Raw genomic sequence first — 22,278 nt, forward strand, 5'->3', positions numbered from 1 at the left:
CTGGGACTGGGAAACAGGCTGCCCAGGTTCTACTCATGGCTTCCCCATTTTATTTGCTGTTAGATATTTGACAGGTAATGCAACTTAACCTCTCATAGCTTCAAACTCTTTGTTGTAAAATGAGGTCCAAATCTATTCCAGAGTTTTTGAGACAGTAAATGGCAAACTCCTATGAAAGTACTGAACCCACAGCAAGCTTTCAGTACATTAGTTATTTTCAGCACTGAAGATTACCTAAACTTCCCAAGCTGCGGTCTATGAACCAGCAGTATCATCATCTGGGAACTTGTTAGAAATGCAAATTCTCCTGTCTACCCCAGACCTACTGAATCAGAAACTCTGGGGGTGGGGTCCAGCAGTGTGTTTTAAAAAGCTCGCCAGTGAGTCTCACGTATGTTCATGTTTGAGAACCACCAACATAGACTGGAATCCTACCAAGCGCTCTCTTCCCTCTCAAAGAAAAATATTCCCACAGCAAACCCATTAAAATTCAGATACACGAAGTTAACTGATAGGATGACTTGATTCTTCCTATATCTGAATAGTTTTCCATAAAAGTGACTTATTGAAACTGGTTTGCCCTCATATCTCAATTGTGTTCTCATTACAGCTTCTCTGTGCTCAACGTCTCCTTTATGAAACAAACAGCCCTCTCTGTCCCTGGAAGAAATGTGTCAAAAGATTTTAAGAAGATAGGCATTATTCGAAGGCAATATATTATTTTAAAATATAAATAAAAGTGGAACTTATTGAAACTGAAGGTCTTGGCTTGTCACCTATCATAGGAATGAAATATATGGAATAAAGTTAAGTTCAGAGATAATTCTACAACTTAAAAATTTTGGCCACTGATTTTGGTGTTTAATATTTTTTCTTACATAATTCATAGAAATACTAATTTCTATGATGATTCTGATTGCTATACTTAAAACTTGAAAGCCAACAGAGAAATGTTTGTCAAGTTGTCAACAAGGAGATTTTTGAAGGATGTTATGGAAACTGAATATGGAAACTGAATAAGTAAGCCTGAGGCAAAAAGTCTAACATCATTGTGACATATATAAAAGATGACACTACTGATCCCTTTACAGTTTTATTAATAACTATTATTTTTCATATACCGGTTGCACTGATTCATTTTTGCTCTTTTATTTTTTAGGCAGATGGCTGGTTTTTGTAGGATTAAGCAGTGAGGAAAAACAGCAAACTAAAAATGCTACTTCAAATATAGCAACAGTCACTACATAAGGCTTAAATCAATATATTCCAAGTAATTTCTATGAATTTTGAACAATACAATGTAGTGTATGTGGAAAGATCTTGCCTAATAAGTTTCATTCTACTCCTCAAAGTTACTGAAGTCAGTCAACTATTAATAACAGAATTGTTTTTATAGAAAGATTCCATCTTCTTTACTGTTAGATGTTATACCTGTCTTGTACTAGGATAAAATAATGAGCATTGTGCATCACACCTTCTGATAATCTCATACTTCTATAAATACTGAGAGAAATAATCACTCTTTTAAGTTTAGAGAGAGTTGGTATTAGGCTAACAATTTTTTTTCTTTCCAAGACAGTCTTATTCTGACGCCTATGCTGGAGTGCAGCGGTGCAATCTCAGCTCACTGCAACCTCTGCTTCCCAGGTTCAACCAATTCTTGTGCCTTCACTTCCCGAGTGGCGGGATTACAGGCATGTGCCACCATGCCCAACTAATTTTTGTATTTTTAGTCGAGATAGGGTTTTGCCATGTTGGCCAGGCTGGTCTCGAACTTCCGACTTCGAGTGATCTGTCCACCTTGGCCTCCCACAGTGCTGGGATTACAGGCCTGAACCACCACGCCCAGCCTCTAACAACTAATTTTAGTAAGTATTATTGGACTAGTCTACAGGTTCACTGAAAGACAGGCTACCTGTGAGGATGTGTTTAATTAGCTTTCGGCCTTGTATCTCAATTCTGTCTTCATTACAGCTCTATGCTCAGTTTCTCCATCTATGAAATAAATACGGCCATATCTGTCCCTGGAAGAACTATGTCAAAAGATTTTAAAGAGACAGGCATCATTTGAAGGCAGTATTAAAGTATAAATATTACATTTCTTGCAAAGAGCTGCTGAAAGTTAGTTCTTGTTTTTTCTGTCAATAGGGAAAATATCCACTTTAAAATCTAAATATATGCCACAAAATTTTGGGACAAATTTTGAATTGAAGACGGCAGTACAAACTCATGTTTAGCTTTGTACACACATAAATAATTATAGATGTGTACATATGCATGGGTTAATATACATACGTATTTCTCAACTCTGCTACGAACAGTGACATCCCAGTAGCAACAAGCACATCTAATGCCCAGATCTTGGTTTCTAAGTATGATTCTCCAACAAAAGGAACCAGGGCTCTTTGGAGCAGGGGTTGATTCCAGGGATTCTAGGGTTGGGGCAGGGAATATACAAGATTAACCTGGAGCATCTTGTAGTGCCAGAAAGTAAGGAAGTGCTCAAAAATCAAAAGGATGGGCACATCAAAGGGACATAGTAGCCAACCTGGCAGAACTCCTAATAGCCAAGCTGGACAACTTAAGCAACAAAATACTGTGTTACCCAAAATACAAAATATACATGAGTCCATACTGATTAAACAAATTAGGGTGGGAGGGAGAGACAAATTTTCCATATAGAAAAATTCCAAATACTACATATGGATATTCCCACTTCCAGGAGGTTGAATGTAATCTTTCCCACCTACCACCTCCCATGACTGGACTTAGTGACTGTTTTCCAAAGAACAGAAGTATGGAAAGGGAAAATAACAGTAATTTTCAGCAGCAAAACCAACACACACTACCTTAACCAAGTGTCCAAAGTTAATACACCATCAAGCTGATAGCATGTAACTCCTGACATGATGCAGTGAGAAGGACTTTCACCTCTGGTATTCTTCCTAAAAATCTATAACCTCACTCTAATCATGAGGAAAACATCAGACAAACCCAAATTGAGGAATATTCTACAAAACACCTGACCAGTACTCCTCAAAACTGTCAAGGTTATGAAAGACTGTGGAACTATCACAGACCAGAGGCTAATTAGGCATGACGACTAATTCAGTGTGGTATCCTAGATTGGATCCTGGAAAAGAAAAATGACATTAATTAAAAAACTAGTACAATCTGAAAAATAAAGTCAAGTTCCATTAATAGTAATTACCAATACTGGTTACTTAGCTTCTGACAAATGCTTCATGGTTAAATAAAAGGTTAACACTGGGGGAACTGGGTGAGTAGTCACAGAAGCTCTCCATGTATCTTTGCAACTTTTCTGTGAAATCCCGTTGTTTTTTAAAATCTGAACATAAAAAACTGTTTCTACTGATTTTTGTGTAATTTGTGATCATGAATTATATTTTATAAAGATACTGAGTTTCTCCTTTTGAGAAAGCCAATGCTGCTAACAAAATCTGTGAGTTCATTATAAGTGTAAAGTTACCTGGACAAGTATTTCAATAATAAATATTGATAAACCATTTTTTTTAAGATAGTGTCTTGCTCTGTTGCCCAGGCTGGAGTGCAGTGGCACGATCTCAGCTCACTGCAACCTCCACCTCCTGGGTTTAAGTGATTCTCCTGCGTCAGCCTCCTGAGTAGCTGAGACTATAAGCATGCGCCACCATGCCCGGCAAATTTTTGTATTTTTAGTAGAGACGCCGTTTCGCCACGTTGGCCAGCTGGTCTCAAACTCCTGACCTTAAGTGATCCACCCGCCTCAGCCTCCCAAAGTGCTGGGATTATAGGTGTGAGCCACTGTGCCCAGCCGATAAGCATTAATTATTAATAATGGCTTACAAAACTGTACCTTTTATAAAGGTTTGAAATTCAATTGAGGGTTCCAAACATTTAAGTGGAAACCCAGTTTGCTCACTTAGCCATAAGGCATACATGTGCCTTGTCTCTCTGGAACAGCTGCCACCAATTCAAGTTGGAAGATACTAGGTTCCCGGCGATGACATATCTCCAAAGTTAGGAACATGGCCCTTTCTCCAGAACATACTTTTCCTTCTGCCCTGTTCTACCTGTAATGACTTACAAAGAACTGCCTCTCCCTATGTTGTCCTTCTCTGACTTTGAAAGTCAGTTCATCTTAATAACTTTGGCCATGGGTTACGCAAAGGATATATAAGGCTTGAGGTCCTGGGCTAGGGAAAGCTTAACAACTAGTAATCAGCAAAGACCAGTCTAGGAACATAACTGAGCCTTCCAAGAGACTGAAAAGTTTTCAACATTCATAAGACATCTTCAGAAGCTGTTGAAGTTTTCTTGGATTTGCTCTAAACATATGGTAATAATTTTCAATGTAAATAAGAAATCTATAAAAGGCAGTTCTTTATATCTTGCCTTTTCCATCCTTTTGGCTCTAATTAAAGGCTTTTTGAAAAGCAGTATCAAGCACAAATTTTAGTAAGACCACAGTTAGTAAAAGGTTACAGTCTTTAAAAAATCTATGATAAGGAACAAGTGCTGGGAAATAAATAACAAAGCATAACAGCAAATAGTGCCTTGATATATTAGGTTAAATATCTTTTCATTTATCTCATTAAATCCATCTTTTCTCCAACTTGGCAAAGGTTATAGCAAAAGATGACACTTGTCATGTGAGTAGCTCATAAAATGGGAGTGGCTATGCTTCTGAATCGCATTCACATCACCTTCTAGGCATGTTACATAATACTTAGCTATCCTGGGGTTGCTCCTTAGAAAGTTATCAGCTGATGGTTCCAATTTTACAACTGGAAAAATGGAAACCTTGTCCTTGTAAGTAGTCCTAATAGAAATGTGACTTACTCATATGCTCAACGGGCTACAGAGAAACAACATATTATGTTGTACTTTAATTACATATTATGTGTAATTAAAATGAAAGAAAAAAAAGTCCGTTCCTTCTAGGCATAAATGCATATTTAAAATTTCATAGTAAACAAATATTTGTAAGTGATAATTTCCCCATATCTCCAAATAAGATAATGTTGAACAGACCTTATGATAAATTTTATATTTGATCTCTTTTCTTGGTAAATATGGTTGTGAAAATCGAGTTATATGTTCTTCTTTTCAAAATTCTCCGCTTAACAAGCACTTGTTTTTGATATTGGTCAAGATATTTGGCATACTAAGTAAGGGAGCAATGCTGGGGAAGATACCTGAGAAGACAAGTGTGCCCTTCCCTCACTATCTCCCTCACTTTTTTTGCTCTGAGGTTTTAACATCAAGATATAAATTATTTTAAGGTCTCAAAATAATCCTTTCACAAAAATAAGACAGTTTTATGTTGTAAAAACATTAGTTATTTGTCAAAGGTTATGTTCTTCCGTCTTCATCTGTCACTAGCTGTCGGCATCTCCTTTAAAGATCAGTTTTTTCTTCATAATGACACCGGCATGCGGCGCGTTGGCTGTCCAGATATGGTTTACAACCTAAATGTATAACACTGTCAAACAAGAGCTCCACTGTTGTTTCACATGCTGCAAAATAAGAAAATGGGATTACTGTTGGGCAACTGCATTGCTCTCTTTTCACCTATGTTATACATTACAGCACAGCAACAAGCATATCCCTCGTGAGCACTGAAATGTATGCTAGATGAAAGTCACCAAACTCTCACAAGCTGTAGCATATTTACGTACACACATATATATCTACAGATTTCCAGTTTTAGTCTCATGCATCTTATTTTTTGTTTGCACTCAACTGTTCAACCCAATTTTTTTTTTTGAGACAGGGTCTCACTCTGACACCCAGACTGGAGTGTCATGGTGCAGTCATAGCTTACTGCAGTCTCCACATCCTGGGCTAAAGTGATCCTTCCACCTCAGCCTCCTGAGTAGTTGGCATTACCATGGCCAGCTCATTTTTAATTTAAATTTTTAAATTTAATTTTTAATTTTAAACAGACACACAACACCACACCCAGCTAATTTTTTTTTTTTTTTTTAGTAGAGATGAGGTCTCACTATGTTGCCCAGGCTGGTCTCAAACTCCTGGACTCAAGCAATCCTCCTGACTTGTCTTCCCAAAGTGCTGGGATTACAGGCGTGGGCCACCATGCCTGGCCCAATTGTTTAGACAAATAAGAGTCTTTTAAAATAGCACTGATTAATCAGTGTTAACTTTCTTTTTATTTGAAAAACATAATCCCTAATAGAGATGTCTGATAATACTCTTAAATTTGCATTTTAAGAAAAAATGTTTTAGGTGTGGAAGAAACAAAGTTTAAAAATTGAAACCTCAAAACATTTCATTATGGCCAATGGCTTCTGAGGACTGATCATACATCAGTTAAGAGGGTTAAAGTAAACAGAATCCAATCTCTCTCTCTTTTTTTTTTTTTTTTTTTTTTTGAGACGGAGTCTCGCTCTGTCACCCAGGCTGGAGTGCAGTGGCGCGATCTCGGCTCACTGCAAGCTCCGCCTCCTGGGTTCACGCCATTCTCCTGCCTCAGCCTCTCTGAGTAGCTGGGACTACAGGCGCCCGCCACCATGCCCGGCTAATTTTCTTTGTATTTTTAGTAGAGACGGGATTTCACTGTGGTCTCGATCTCCTGACCTTGTGATCCGCCCGCCTCGGCCTCCCAAAGTGCTGGGATTACAAGCGTGAGCCACCGCGCCCGGCCACGGAATCCAATCTCTTTGACCAATGTCCTAATTTGACTTGGGGATATGGGAGCATATAAATCAAAAGTATTTTTCTCCAGTCAGGTTTATTTTATTTATTTATTTATTTATTTTATTTATTTATTTTTTTTGAGACAAGGTCTCACCTCACTCTGTCACCCAGGCTGGAGTGCAGTGGCATGATCTTGGTTCACTGTAACCTCTGCCTCCTGGGTTTAAGCAATTCTTCCACCTCAGCCTCCTGAGTAACTGGGACTATAGGTGCCTGGCTAATTTTTGTATCTTTTGTTAGAGATGGGGTTTTACCATGTTGGCCAGGCTGCTCTCAAACTCCTGGGCTCAAGTGATACAGCAGCCAAGGCCTCCCAAGGTGCTGGGATTACATGCGTGAGCCACTGCATCCGGCCACAGTCAGGTTTTTAAATTTTTTGAAGACTATGAAAAGGTAATTTATTTACTTTTCTTATTCTAAGAAACCTGAAACATCCAGCTGAGATTATCTTAACATGTTACATTTACAGAGATATAGCACAGAGTGGCTTTTAGTTATCCAAATACTTTTCATTTCAAAATATTAATGTTAAGGAAGAAACTTGTCATTACGAAATCTTAACATTTTCAAAGTTCTCCAAAAGACTGTGCCATTAAGAAATAACCAAGCACAGAAGTGGAGAGGCTATGACTATTAAATAGGAGGTTACAAGATGATTGGTTTCACATTCTTCTTAAATCAGAAAACAGGAAATAAATCCATCTATGCTTCAGGTTTACAGCTAGTTTACCTTAGCCAAAAGCTGCAAAGGGATACAGAGGCTGTGAATTAAAAGATTACCTGCAGCAGAGATTTCTTCCTTGACATGAATTATTAGGATATTAGAATCAGGGCTATAATATGAGACTATTTGGAGAATACTGTATAATAGACAGAACAGAGATTTTAAATCCAGGCTAAATGCTCACTTGGGGCAAGTTACTGTTTTCTGAACCTTCGTTTCCTTCCTTGAAAAATGGGGATAACACTACCTACCTCTTTAGGTTTTTGTTGGCATCAAATGAAAACATGAATAAAATATCTAGCACAGTATCTTACGATAAGTGCTTAAAATGTTATTTTCCTTTCCTGCCTTGCCTCTTCTGATTTCAGTGTATCATATGTTCTTTGGCTTGACAGTAGAGAAATCTTGTAACTACCAGTATTTGAATGGTGATTTATTTGTATTTCCACAAATACTTCATTTCATCCTTATGACAACTCTATGAGGTGAGTATCATCATTCTTCTTTTAAAAATGACATCAAAGGGCCCTTTCCCTTTGCTAGTTTGGCTTTCTATCTCTTCACCATAATACCTCGTGGCAGTGAGTACAACTATATGCTGAGTCCCGTGAGTCCTTCTAGTAAATCACTGAACCTGGGGGTCATCTGGGGACCTTCCCAACAGAAACAGGTAAGACAACTCTTCTAGAAATTCCTACTCCAAATCCAGTGTGCTATACTCTTAAATTCACTGGTGGTATGGTTTGAATGTTTGTGTCTCTCCAGAATTCATGTTGAAATCCTAACCTCCAAAGTGATGAAATCAGAAGGTGAGGCCTTTGGAGGTGTCTAAGTTCCAAAGGATGGTGAATGATTAGTGCTCTTATAAAAGAGGCCCCAGAGAGCTATCTAGTCCTCTCCACTAAGTGAAGACACAGTTAGAAGGCATCTGCTATGAACTAGAAAATGAGTCCTCATCAGACACCAAATCTGCAAGTGCCTTGATCTTGGACTTCCCAGCCTCCAGAACTGTAGGAAATAACTTTCTGTTGTCTATAAGCCACCCAGTCTATGGTAGCAGTCCAGATGGACTAAGACAACTGGAATCAGAGTTTCAAACTTTAGCTACTTTAGGTTCTTACATGATGACTGGAGATATATTTCAGGGAACAAGGTAGATGAATTCTTCTCTCTCTCAGCCTTAGACACCCCTACTCTCCCAAGGTTTCCTAATGCTTTTTGCTTCTGTGACTATAAATCATTTTAGATTACAAAATCATCAGCTCCTCACCTCAGAAAATTGAAGTCTGTGTCACAATAGATAATATATGTGAAAGATTTCTATTGGTAAATCCTATACTAAAACATAGAGCATTTGATAAAACTTTAAAAAGTACACTCATCCCCAAGCCACCAGATCATCCTTACCCTGAACATGCTGAGTTAGTCCTAGTGTTTTCTGTACATCTCGGCAGATCTTGGAGAGGCAATACTGGAATTCCTCATCACAGTCATTCTTGCTTTTGCCACAGGTCTCATAGCACCTGTCGTGTTGGTTGCAACACTTTGTCAGGGAAGGGATACCAATGTTAAGCTGCAAAAGGCATTTGGATGGATTACTGTCAATGAAATGCAAAACTCCTCGGTAGTACCACATTCAAATAGACTAAATAGGTATAAATGATAATGACTGCTGTATGGATAGTTCCAAAATCCATTTCTGTCTACAGATATTTTCTGTGTTATAAATCTCCCCATTACACCTACCCACACCCACCCATGTTACTCTCTCAGCCATGCCTCATTGCTCCCTATTCTGCAGCGTTAAAACACTCACAGTTACCTGTCAGTAACAAAACTTCCATTTGTCCAAAACACAAAACATAAGTTTTAAAAAAAGAAAGATAAGGCTAAGTCCATTAAAGATTCTCCAGGGGCTAGGCAAGTATGATTTTTGGATACTCAAAGTGTTTGTGGCCTCTCCTTCCAAATAAAATTTACTTTATGTGAAATATCACAGAAAACTTTCCTACAACTCAAATTTTTTTGTTTTTTAATCTTTAAATATTTCTCCATTCCCCAAAGATACTATTACTCTGAATCTATAACTTCAATTATTTTAAATAACTTTATATACACAAAATCCTTGTGTCTAGGAATCATTCTCATCAACATTTTTTTCCCATACTTGGCTTAGATCCAGTCTCTCCTACAACAACCACACAGCTATCCCACTTAGCCTTGTTTTAATGTAGAAAACATGATTTATCTATACTTTTTCTAAGTAGCAGTACTTCTGTACTCCAAACTTTTCAACTATGTATGTGATATTAGGAAATATCATTTAAATAGTATGAACATCTATAAAGATTCAAAAATAAAACAATTTTACTTCATTTACTTTTGTTAGTTTTGCCAAAAAGAATCTAATAAACCTGATCACTCTTACACCCAGCTAAATTATTTGTGAATCTAAGAACATGCTGATAGTCTTATATGACCAAAAGTATTACATGATTTACCAGTTACAAAACTTATCAAATAAAAGACAATATTTACATGAACACCAAACAGTGGAGAGCCACATCCATTCGGTGGGGAGGGTTTATAACCATAACGTGGGAAAGGCTTAGATCCTATAAAATATAAATGGTATCATAATTAATTTTCAAATATGATAAAAGTAAAATACATATTCAAAAAGGTCAATATGCTACATTAGCCTTAGAAATATTTAATATTTACTTGGATGCTAACATAAGTGCATATGTCTTTATTCTGATGAGCATTAAGAATGCTAATTAGACTTTTTATTTCTCCTGTGGTGAGGAATATATACAAATGTGCACATATATACACACATATATAGCAATTCATAAAATGTAATTATTTGTAAGCCTATGCCATACGAAACATACAAAAGCTTATCCTGGACTTCTGGAGATTTCAGAGGTCACTTGCCAGATAGGGTTCATATGTATGAAAGATAAATCCACCCTGTTTCCTGTACATTCTAACACTTTATTTTTTAGAGCTAAGACAGTATCTTCACAACCTCCCACAAATGCTTCATTGCATACAAACCTCAATAACCATTAACCAACCAGTTTACTTGGGCAAAGCCTAAGGCTAAGGAAGACAAGGTCATCTGATGATCATTCAATACCCTTAGCACTACAAGACATTACAGGACCACGCATTCTGCCTGCTGCCTTCCCACCCAGTCAACCATTCCACAAATATACTCCTTTGCCATCTAAGGAAAAGGTTAGGAGGGATACTTGGTGAACTACGGTACTCCAGAAGTACCGTAGTTCTAATGAAGTACTTATAAAGAACAGAAGACTTGGAAGGCTAATGTTCCCCAGTAGCATCAACGGTTCAGTAACAAGGAAAAAGACGACATTATCATAGCAATCTTAAATTTTGGAGGGTACTTCAGAAACATCTCACCTCATTTAATACAGGTTTACCTCAGAGATATTGCAGGTTCAGTCCCAGATCATCACAATAAAGCCAATATAACAATGAAGTGAGTCACATAAATTTTTTTGGTTTTCCAGTGCATATAAAACTTTTGTTTACACTATGCTGTAGTCTATTAAGCACTCAATAACACTGTCTAAAAAAACCAATGTACAGACCTTAATTTAAAAATACTTTATTGCTAAAAAATGCTGACACAGATACTAAGTGAGCACATGCTGTGGGAAATATGGCACCAATAGACTTGCTCAATGCAGGGTCGCCGCTAACCTTCGATTTGTTAAAAAGCAAACAAACAAACAAAAACCCCACAATTATCTGTGAAGTGCATTAAAGCAAAACACATTAAAATGAAGTATGCTGGTATAGAAATCACTTCAACCTACCAGTCACCTACTGTCTCTTTGAATGTTTCCCACAACCCTCCTACATCAAGATAAAACCTATTCTACTGTGAAATGACATCAATTGTTAAGACATTCTTCTGCCTTCTTTTAAGTTCTACCTATAAACAATCCTAGGCCCCTTGGGGAAACAGAAAAATAAGCCAACTCCCTATTTTACACAATAATCCTTTCAAATATTTGGGGCTACAATTTATCTTGCCTTCTAAAATGAGATATTCCCAGGTATTTTACCCTAAGACATGGCAGTTTCCAAATACAACCCCACAGTTGGATACATAGGAGTGACACAAAGTATTCTGCCAATTTTCATTTAACATTTATTGGTAGGAGATTTTATAAAGACAAGGTTACCCTTCAAAAGTAAATTGAGGGTAAAAAAGTAACTCTTTCAGTAATCAACCATCAAAATAAGTAACCCCTCAAGGTAATAACTGAAAAATGGTTTCGGCTGGGCATGGTGGCTCACGCCTGTAATCCCAGCTAAAATGCCTGACCAGGTTTTCAAACCACCTGGCAAATGATGAGACTCTTTAAAAAAAAAAAATATATATATATATATATATATATACACATATATATATACATATATATATATATATACAATACATACATATATATATATATATTATATATATACATTTTAAAAAAATAAAAAAAGAAAGAGAAAAAGAATAAACGGTTTGAGTGACTTGCTCAGAAGTTCCATGCTCAACTAAGGTCACCATACATAGCCTCAAGAGAGTAGTATAACCTCATGAAGATATCAAGCTATAGCCTGGGCCGGGAGCGGTGGCTCACACTGTAATCCCAGCACTTTGGGAGGCTGAGGCAGGTGGATCACCTAAGGTCGGGAGTTCAACACCAGCCTGACCAACATGGCGAAACCCCATCTCTACTAAATATACAAAATTAGCTGAGCAATGTGGTGGCACATGCCTGTAATCCCAGCTACTCGGGAGGCTGAGGCAGGAGAATCGCTTGAACCTAGGAGGTGGAGGTTGCGGTGAGCCAAGATCGTGCCATTGCACTCCAGCCTGGGCAACAAGAGCAAAACTCTGTCTCAAAAAACAATAACAGCAACAACAAAAAAACAAAACTTATAGCCTGCTCTAAAGGAAAAACGTATACAAAAAGGAATGGTTAAGATGAGTCTAGAAAAGGGAAGGCCAATGATAGCACTTTGTCTTGTTTCTCCAGCCCTGTCCATAAGGAAGGGTTGTTTCTGGACCCTTGGAAGATGAGGGTAGATGACTCAGGCTATCATAGATGAGTTACCGTGATCCTTCAACTCTTATCTCCTACTTTTAGTCCTTCACTCTTTTTTTTTTTTTGAGATGGAGTCTCGCTTTGCCTCCCAGCAAGCTGGAGTGCAGTGGCACGATCTTGGTTCATCGCAACCTCTGCCTCCTGGGTTCAAGTGATTCTCCTGCCTCAGCTTCCCCAGTAGCTGGAATTACAGGAGTGTGCCACCAGGCCTGGCTAATTTTTGTATTTTTAGTAGAGACGGGGCTTCACCAGGTTGGCCAGGCTGGTCTCAAACTCCTGACCTCGTGATCCACCTGCCTCGGCCTCCCAAAGTGTTGGGATTACAGGCGTGAGCCACTGTGCCCAGCCCAGTCCTTCATTCCTAAGAAAACAGTTTATGACTTGGCTTACTACTTACAAGGGCCTACAGAGGAAGGTCCAGTGGGCATCTCAAACTTAAGCTGTCCCTCCTGACATTCATCTCAAATTTGCTCCATTCACAGTTCCCTGTTTTCAGTTAACAATAACTCTGTCCTTCCAGATGCTCAGAGCAAAAATGTCAGCCATTTTTGCTTATGTTCTTGCGTTCTTATACCCCACGTTCAATCCAACAGTATATCCTGTTGACTCTACCTTCAAAATATACACAATCTAATCACTTCTTACCACCTCCACTACTACCAATCCTGCTCCAAGCCACAATGGATTATTGCTATAAACTCCTAACTATTTGCCCTACTTTGGTTCCCCTGCTCCACACCAACCCCCATAATCCAGTCTCAACACTGAGCACAAATGATCATATTAAAATATGTTAGATCCAGTCTTTTTCTGCTCAGAGCCTCTCTAATGGCTTCTCATCTTATTCAGAACAAAAGCCAAAGTCTATAAAGCCTATGAAACCCTGTATAACCTGGTCTTCCCATGATTTCTCTGACCTCATCCTCTTCCTAGTCTCTCTCTTCCTTTCTTCCTCAACCTATTCCTCTTTGCTGTTCCACAGACACTGCAGGTCTGCTCCTGTCCCAGGGCCTTTGAACCTGCTCTTCCTGTATGTGGATGCTCTTTCTCCTGACACTAGTTTCTCCTTTACTGCTATGCTTTGAATGTTTGCATCACCCCAAAATTCATGTTGAAACCTAATCACCAATGTGATGGTATTAGAAGGTGGGACTACTGGAGGTGATTAGGTCACGTGGACAGATCTCTCTTGAATGGAATTTGTGCCCTATAAAAGTGGCCCTAAAGAGCTGCCCTGCACCATCCATCACCATGTGAGGACACAGCTAGAAGGTGCCATCTATGAACAAGGAAGTGGACTCTTATCAGACACTGAATCTGCCAAATGCTTGATCTTGGACTTCACAGCCTCCAGAACTGAGGAATAAATTTCTGTTGTTTATAAGCCACCCAGTTTAAGGCATTTTGTTATAGCAGCCTGAACAGAATAAGACATTCACCTTCTCAGCAAGTCTTCCCTGACCATACTATTTGTAGCACATATGACCTTCTAACATACTATATCACTAATCTACTTATTTCATTATGTCTCCCCATTCTAAAATGTAAACTCCTCAAAAGCAGACATTTTTGTGTTTTGGATTCCCAATGCCTAGAACAGTGCCTGGAATAACTTTGTGATGAATTTTTGCAATAAGTATGTGATGAATTAATGAACAGAAGACTTGGAAGGCTAATTTCCATGGCGGTTGGAATATTCATTATAAATGGAGATTATCCATTAAGAAACCCTGCTGTTTGCCCTAAACTCTCTTTTGTGCTTGGTGAGCACTCATCAGCCTCCAAAGACTGATCACTTCTAGCTTGTCGCATCTCTTTAAAATACGGCACCTCAGACTGAACACTGTAGGGTAAGATGGGCTTTTTAACCTTTTGTGCTGGATAAAGTACTTGTATTAAAACAGCCTAACATAGTATGTTTCAGCTGTGCCTCACTGCTAACATAGTAAAAAAAAAAAAAATCATCAGTTCTTTCTAAAATGGACTTTTTAATACCTACTGCTAGAGGCTTAGCACTTCTGCAATTTAATTCTGAGCCTAAATATAAGATTGTATATAAGATTCAATCTTGTTAGTTTCAGTTCACCATTCTCGACTGCTGAGCAGTTTTTAAATCTAGAGCTATTCACCCAGTGTTGCCTGTTGCTCCCAGATATTCACAAACTTAAGATGCAGATATTAATAAGGACAGAGGTCCACTACAGATGAGTCCTCTCTCCAAGCAGCCGTGAAGTCATCAAATAGTAACCAGTTTTTCTCACAGGAGTATCATGAGAAACTATACATTTATCTATAGTTTTCTTTGCCCTAACGCACTATAAATCTCTTCACAGAAAAGGAGGCTGGATCAGCATTTAATTCCTGGGAAGCCCATTCTAGTTCCTCAAGCTTCATCATGAAACTCTCTTTAGTCAGGGGTTTTGACAATCAACTGTTTAAAATGTTTAGAAACATATCTAGAGATACACAATAAGTAATAGGTCAAGTTGTTAATCTGAAAAAAGTACAATAAATACACCAGAGAATGTTCAAAAAGTCTGGAAACAGGAATAATAGTGTATTTACAATATATATTTTCAGGTTACAACTGGACTGTTTTAAATTTAGAAGTATATCATCTAAAAAAGTGTCTAGTGGTTAATGAAAAACATATTGAGTGTGTCATTTGAAAATAAAACATGTTTATCCTATGTTTCCAACTTTTTAGACACCTTGTACATTCTCCCTCCCTCCCATCTGCCAGTCTAGAGATTTCTGGCACCTCACCCTTTTCCATGAGAAGCAAAGATTACCACCCTCAGACCACCGATATGGGCCTACGGCTTTAAAGACGTGTCTCAATTGTCTTTTTTTGTTTGTTTGTTTGTTTCTGAGACTGAGTTTTGCTCTTGTTGCCCAGGCTGGAGTGCAATGGCGTGATCTCAGCTCACCGCAACTTCTGCCTCCTGGGTTCAAGCGATTCCTCTGCCTCAGCCTCCCAAGTAGCTGGGATTACAGGCATGCGCCACCATGCCTGGCTAATTTTGTATTTTTAGTAGAGACGGAGTTTCTCCATGTTGGTCAGGCTGGTCTTGAACTCCTGACAGGTGATCCACCTGCCTCGGTCTCCCAAAGTGCTGGGATTACAAGCGTGAGCCACCACGTTCAGCCTACCTTTTTTTTTTTTAAATCAGAAAGATACTTCCTCGATGTAATACAACAGCAGTACTTCTATTTTTCCTTCCCTTTATATTTTATCTAAATCCATAGACTCTGATTTCAAATCTATAAAAACATTCCTGATGCTGATGATGTGTGTAATGACAGTGATACATATATATGAGTATGCATGCATGTACATATATAGACATTTTCTCATAAGAGATAATTACCTTTGAATGGGAGAATGATCAGACACAAATGAAGTCAGCAAAACTAAAAACATGCCCACCATAGGAGAATAAAGAGGAACAGAGATAGTACAGAGAAGGTCAATTGGCAAAAATGAGAATGGAGGTACGAGGAAGTAGGAGGCTGCTGTGTCAAACAGGGCTAGTGGTTATAACTGTCTTAAGAAGAAAAGTTGATAAAAATCAAGTAATAAAGAGCCAACATCTACTGTACATGAAAAACTGGATAAGAACACCATGAAATAAATGCTGGTAAAAAGTTTGGCTCCCCAGTGTAAATGGCAAAAGGGGCATATATGTATGGTTCTTTAGTTTCTTTCAAGGCAAACTCCTAATGTCATTTCCTCAGAGAGGCTTTCCCTGCTTACCCCATCTAAAATAGCACCCCCTCTCTTTCTAGCATTTATTGACCTAATTAACATTAACATTAGTCAGTTGCTATGAAGAAAGCACTTAGTCTTGCTCACCTAGAAGATATTTAGCACACAGTGGGCACCCAATAAATTACCAGATTAAAAAAATGGGAAACATTCTTTGATGAAATTAAAATAATTCTTTATCCACAGCAAAAAACTGAAAACTTGGAAGTAACTAGTTTCCTGAGAAATTCTGAAGTATTTTGAAGTTCTAAATTCACCTTTAAATTAAAATAGCTATTTCTGAACAAGGCAAATTATATAGACAGTTCTTTATTAGAGGTTGATTCAGACACCAATGTTACAAATGTATTAATATTTTAAATTTTGTTATAGTTTTATAAATGGCTAAGCATTTTAAAAATTAGCATTTCTACTGGTGCCAGTTTTTACAAATAAAGCAAAAACTCAATAATGGAAGAAACAAAATCAGAGTAACATCAAAACACCATGATGTGTCCTCTAAAATTTGTAAGCGGATACAAACCAAATCCACTGTGTACAACTGCATGGAAAGACTATTCATTAATTTCCATTTTTGACTTAAGCAATAGTTCCTTCTCTTGACTGTTTTATCATTTGTATGGACTGCTGAAATCTAAATATTTTTGTAGACTGAGACAAAGTTGATTCTTTTCCATGTATTTTTTCTAAATTTGATGCAAATACTTCCAAATAGACCAACTGTTTTCACCTGACAGAATATGAAGCAGATGACAAGCACAAGAAGTAGTCTGCTGAGTCACACAAAGGTCTCACCGCAGAGTTTTGTAAGATTCCAACCTGCACTCCCAAACACTTGAGACTTTAAGTATTCATGATCATTAATCTCCAAAAGGTCCTTATATTACTTTATTTTTCTAGTCTGTTCACTTTCCTATTTTCCTCAAATCTCCAACATCCCCATTCCCCATCTTCTCTGTCAGCCGATGACCTGGATTCCTACTTTACTGAGAAAAGCAGGCAATCAGGAGAACTTGAACATCCACCCACTTAACCAGCATCAGTGCTCATATCCTCTACCTGTGTTTCTATTAACAGGGCTATGCTATATGCTCTTGGCCAAACTCTCCAAGTATGTACTAGAAACCACCCCCTCTCACTTACCCAAGGCTATGACTCCAACAATTCTCTCCCTCGTCAGTATTTCTACTCTCCACTGAACCATTCTCAAAAGCATACAAATATGTTATTATTTTTCCTAATGCCTGGTATCATTTTTGACTTAACTCATACCTAACTTCCAAGCCATCAGCAAATCTTTTAAGTCCTTCCTTCAAAATATATCCAAAATCCAACTACTTCTCATTACCTCTGTTGCTACCAACCTGAGCAAAATCACCCGTCTTTTGTCTGGACTCCTGCATGCATCACCCTGCTTCCATTTTTACTCCCCCACTCCCTTGACCCCTTCTGTTCTCAGCACAACAGCCAGAGGGATCCTAGAAAACATACATCACTGAATTAATTAACGACTTATTCATCATTCTAAAAACATTTACAAGCCAGTTTTGTGTTCTATTTTTCAAAGGAAATCGAAAAGTTTTCTTCCTTAAATCTTCCTTGCCGTCAGGGAGAAAAAAGTTGAAGAAAATAACGGATCATCAAATTTATTTCCCTAAATACTTAACTCTCAATAAGGCCTTTTTCCTACCCAAGAGAGGATGGCCAAAACTAAGGGAGCAAGTCTCCATAATGCCAGGCCCTCAGGTAAAGCAAGGACATGTGCCCTTTATTTGACCAACCTCTCCCTACCATTAACTCACTCTTTTTTTTTTTTAAGCTCTCTTGCTCTCTTTCTTGCAACTAAAAACACCCCTTAATCACCACGTTTCTCCAGATTTGGGATTGTTCTGTTTGGTTCTGATTTGGTCACCTGAATTCCAAAATATAGGAAAGGTTGAATCATTGTTCCAGAGAGGCTGCTCCAGTAACAGCAATTTTATTATTATTATTATTATTATTATTTTTGAGACAGAGTCTCGCTCTGTCACCCAGTCTGGAGGCACGGTCTTGGCTCACTGCAACCTCCGCCTCCCAGGTTCAAGCTACTCTCCTACTTCAGCCCCACAAGTAGCTGGGACTACAGGTGTGCACCACCATGCCCAGCTAATTTTTGTATTTTTAGTAGAGACGGGGTTTCACCATATTGGCCAGGCTGGTCTCGAACTCCTGAGCTCAACTGATCCGCCCACCTCAGCCTCCCAAAGTGCTGGGATTACAGGCATGAGCCACCACACCCTGCCTAATTTTTTTTTTTTTCATTGAGATTCAATTATCTATCAGTATGGTGACTTGGACTTGAAACCACATGTCCGTTAAACGTAGAGTACTTACTAAGACAAAAAAATTTTTTTCACTGAGGCATATAACATTTCTTAAATTCTCAAATTCCTTTGTTTTTTGTGCCAGAGACCTTCCTCTAAACTCCAAATAGTAAATTTTGAGAAGTCTGTAGAAGATGAAAAAGATTAAAAAGAAAGATTAAGCCAGGTGTAGTGGGGGCATGGCCTATACTCCTAGCTATTTGGGAAGCTGAGGCAGGAGAATTACTTGAGCCCAGGAGTTAGAGGCTGCAGGGAGCAATGATCACACCACTGCACTCTAGCCTGGGCACAGAGGGAGACCTTGCCTCAAAAATATTAACAAAAAATAAAATAAAAAGATTAAAACAGTATTTTAACAAGGCTGGTATTCATTCAACTTCAGGGATGTTTTAAAGGTAAATAAACTCTAGAACCCTAGACTAATAAATTTATGAAGACGACTCCTTCCAAGTCTTCCCTATCTCTGTAAATGGCAACTGTTTCCTTTCTTTGGCTCAGGCCAAAACCTTCAGAGTCATCCTTGACTGGCCTTTCTCCTCAGGTCCATTGCACTTGCTATTCCCCCTGCCTGGAATGCTGTTTCTCCAAATAACCACATTCCCCCCCTTACCACGTGCAGATTTCTTCTCAAATATTCTTTCATCAGTGAGGCCTTTGCTGAACAACCCATTTAGAAGAGTAAATTGCCTCCAACATGGCCCCTCGTCTGCCCTGATCAGACTCCACACTTCCCCTAATTTTACTTATTTACTAGTTTACTGCCCATCTCTCCCTCACCAGAACTCAAGCTCCACGGACAGATTTTTGTCTGTTTTATTAACTGCTGAATCTCAAATTAGAACAACATCTGACGCACAGTTGGGACTCAAATATTTGTATAATGAATAGGAATGACTAAGTAAAACTGTAACATTTGCTTCAGGAAAGGCAACTATTTGATCCTTAAATTATGCACTTAATCCTCCGAACAAGTTCTACAAGAATAAAAACATCTTTATGGAGCATACGTTTAGGTGGTAACGTTTAGGCACAAATTTAAGAAGCAATGCAACATGTCTCAGCACTTGTTCAGCGCTTTAAAGTATACAAGATACAGTTCATCCTTTACTTCTATTAACATAAAACTAGAAATTATCTTGAAAATTGCAGGCAGCAGGTGGCATCACAGGTTTACATGATACCAGTTCCTTTTAAGTTCACCTATACAATCAGGTTCCAACAATGAAGTCACTGGATCCCCTATTATTTTCCGCTGCCAGCATAATGAGACTCCAACCTTGGCTAATCTTATTGGAAACATGATCTCCCAAGTGCTCTCTTAACATTTTCAATTTCCAAACAAAAGTCCAATATTTTTCTGACCTATTAAAATATTTAAGCACTCAAAAATGTGCTACAAAAGAACCATCTCTGCCTGAAATACTGAGTTGATTAGTACTCATACTGCCACCAAACACGTTCTCAGGTTCAAAGAGAAAATTCAAAAAATATTAAAAGAGTAAATGAAAATAACTGTATTAACGTTAACCAACAATGAGGACGAGGCGGGTCACTGATATCTAAGGAAAGAAGAGTTATCGGAACGCTTTCTCAACACTCGAGTACACCAAAAGTCTGTACAAAGGTCGCAAGTTATTGTCTATGGGTTTGCAGGAAAAAACCATTTAATATCAATTATAGAGAAAGTTAATACGGCATGGTTTTTAAATTATCAGTTTGCTTCGCATGTTCATCCAATTTACAGAAGCAAAAATGAGCTAAAATCAGTCTGTTCCACTCTATTCCCATGATTCCTACGTCAGTAAGTTATTGGGCAACTTGGTGCAATTGAGGGGGGAAAAGGTAATTCAGAAGCAATGCAAATGGGACGGAGAGTACACTCAGGTGACCTCTCACATTCTAACAATAGTGGTGCGAACTTGTACCCAGCTTGCTCAATCACTAGAATGGCAAGATTCTAGCAGTGGTTAAGATTCTAGCAGTGGTTAAGTTTTTCCACAGCCGAAGGACACCGTCAAGGTCTGCCTTGCATCTGTCACTCACACCTCCAGGACCTCCGTCACCCCAATCCCCCGAAAGCACGAGCCCTCGCTGGGCCCGGGTGCCCCCTCACCATCACTGCATTTATACTGGCAGAGCCCGTCCTCGCCTCCCAGGAGGTCCAAGGCGGCGTTCAGGTACGTGTCTATCTTATGAACGCCGTTCCGGATGGTCTTCAGGGTGGCCCTCCAGTCGGTGGTCTGGGCCTGCTCCTGGCACCTGACAACAGCGGCCATGAGGAGGAGCAAGAAGGTGAGCGCGGGGCGCGAGAGCAGGGCCATGCGCGCAACGCCAGGCTCTACGGGTCCCCGAGCCGCGGCGGGGGGCGCGTCCCTACAGAGTCCCCGGGACGCGCTAGGCAGCGGCGCGGGCCCCGGGCTCAGCAGCCGCCAGCTCCATATCCACGCCTCCTTCCCGGCTAGCCGGCAGGAACCGCCTCGGGCAGGCAGCGCCGCCGAAGGGACGCGCCCGCTCACCTGGACCAGCGAGCCCGCTCACCTGGGCCAGCGACCGTCCCCTGTGCGCCTGCGCCGGAGCACGGCGCGTCAGCGGCGCACGGGAGGGGCGGGACGCGCAGGGTGGGGGCGGGGGCGGGGTTGGGGGGCGGGGAACCGGGGGAGGGGCACGCGGGGCGGGAAACGGGGGCGGGGCCTCCATGCCCACGTGGTCTCCGCGGCGCCCTCCCAAGGCCCTTGGTCCTGGTTCACGAGAGAACCTTAAAAAGTGCCCAGGCCTGAGCCCCTTTTCTAGGGAGCCTGATTACGTTGTCCCAGGTGGCAGTGGGAGTCGGTATTTTTTAAAAAAGCTCTCCAGGCTGTTAACCGTGAAGCGAGAGTGCAGAGCTAACCCCGGTGGCCTAACCTGACCAGTCGGGGCTCAGCACAGTAGCCCCGAGAGACAAGCTTTTCTGGGTGTGGACAACATCGGAGAAAATAACCCCTGTGTCCCCTCGCAGAGAGCGCTGCGGGAGGTCCAGCTGAGTTTCCGGCTTGAAGACGTGGTTCCACTGGCAATGTGGGCAGAGTCCAGCTCTCAGCTCGCAGAGCAGGGCTTTTCGTCCTCGCGTCCTCTCCCGGTCCTCCAGATCTGCTGTGGCCGCGGCTGGGGGAGCGGGATCTGGAAGATGCCAACCCATGCCTTGGCGGTGCCTGACTCTAATCAGGACGAGCTAAATGCTAGTTTAGACTTTCCGGAAAAAGAAAATCGTCCAACAGTAAAAATCATAAAATTCTCCGCTTGTAAGGAAGAAACAGTAGTGTAAACTTAAATACAGTAAAAAATAAAATAAATCTTAAGGAAGTCATTGTTTTCCTACTCAAGGGATTTTGTAACTTGATACAGTGACGTTTGTTTCTCTACCTACCACCCTGCCCCCAGCATTGTGCAGGATCCATAAATAACTATTGCAGTAGTACTTTGTATCAGTTATAAATATCTGGTTATCTTAGTATCACAGCAGTTTCCAAGAATTTTACAGTGAGATCCAGAGCAATGTTGAAAGTTTGGGCAGGCCAAGCGCAGTGA

At 39.8% G+C, this 22,278-nt stretch overlaps 2 protein-coding genes across 2 annotated transcripts in view; one reads left to right on the top strand and one right to left on the bottom strand.

The window, feature by feature from the left end:
* Window positions 1–855, top strand: part of MCUB (mitochondrial calcium uniporter dominant negative subunit beta) — a 142,693-nt gene extending 141,838 nt beyond the window's left edge. The window contains exon 9 of the mRNA XM_058436632.1: window positions 611–855. Coding sequence (XP_058292615.1) covers window positions 611–688 — 78 coding nt within the window. The 3' untranslated portion in view covers window positions 689–855. The remainder of the gene's footprint in view (window positions 1–610) is intronic.
* Window positions 856–5,385: 4,530 nt separating this feature from the next.
* On the bottom strand, window positions 5,386–21,278 carry PLA2G12A (phospholipase A2 group XIIA). Its single transcript, XM_032145420.2, has 4 exons — window positions 20,828–21,278; window positions 9,983–10,059; window positions 8,852–9,017; window positions 5,386–5,519 (listed from the first exon to the last, which is right to left on the bottom strand). Exons 1-4 carry the CDS (start codon window positions 21,033–21,035, stop codon window positions 5,401–5,403), a joined length of 570 nt encoding a protein of 189 aa, XP_032001311.1. The 5' UTR covers window positions 21,036–21,278; the 3' UTR covers window positions 5,386–5,400.
* Between the last annotated feature and the right edge of the window lie 1,000 nt (window positions 21,279–22,278).

The sequence above is a fragment of the Hylobates moloch genome, unplaced genomic scaffold (genome assembly GCF_009828535.3).
Source record: "Hylobates moloch isolate HMO894 unplaced genomic scaffold, HMol_V3 SCAFFOLD_3, whole genome shotgun sequence".
In the NCBI taxonomy this organism is placed as follows: Eukaryota; Metazoa; Chordata; class Mammalia; order Primates; family Hylobatidae; genus Hylobates; species Hylobates moloch.

Excerpts from the sequence above, each read along its gene's own strand:
- PLA2G12A (XM_032145420.2), bottom strand. The coding sequence starts at position 21,035 with ATGGCCCTGCTCTCGCGCCCCGCGCTCACCTTCTTGCTCCTCCTCATG. Across the intron at positions 10,060-20,827 it reads CCAGTATAAATGCAGTGATG|GATCTAAGCCTTTCCCACGT; the intron begins GTGAGGGGGCAC and ends TATATTTTATAG. Across the intron at positions 5,520-8,851 it reads ACTAACTCAGCATGTTCAGG|CATGTGAAACAACAGTGGAG; the intron begins GTAAGGATGATC and ends CTTATTTTGCAG.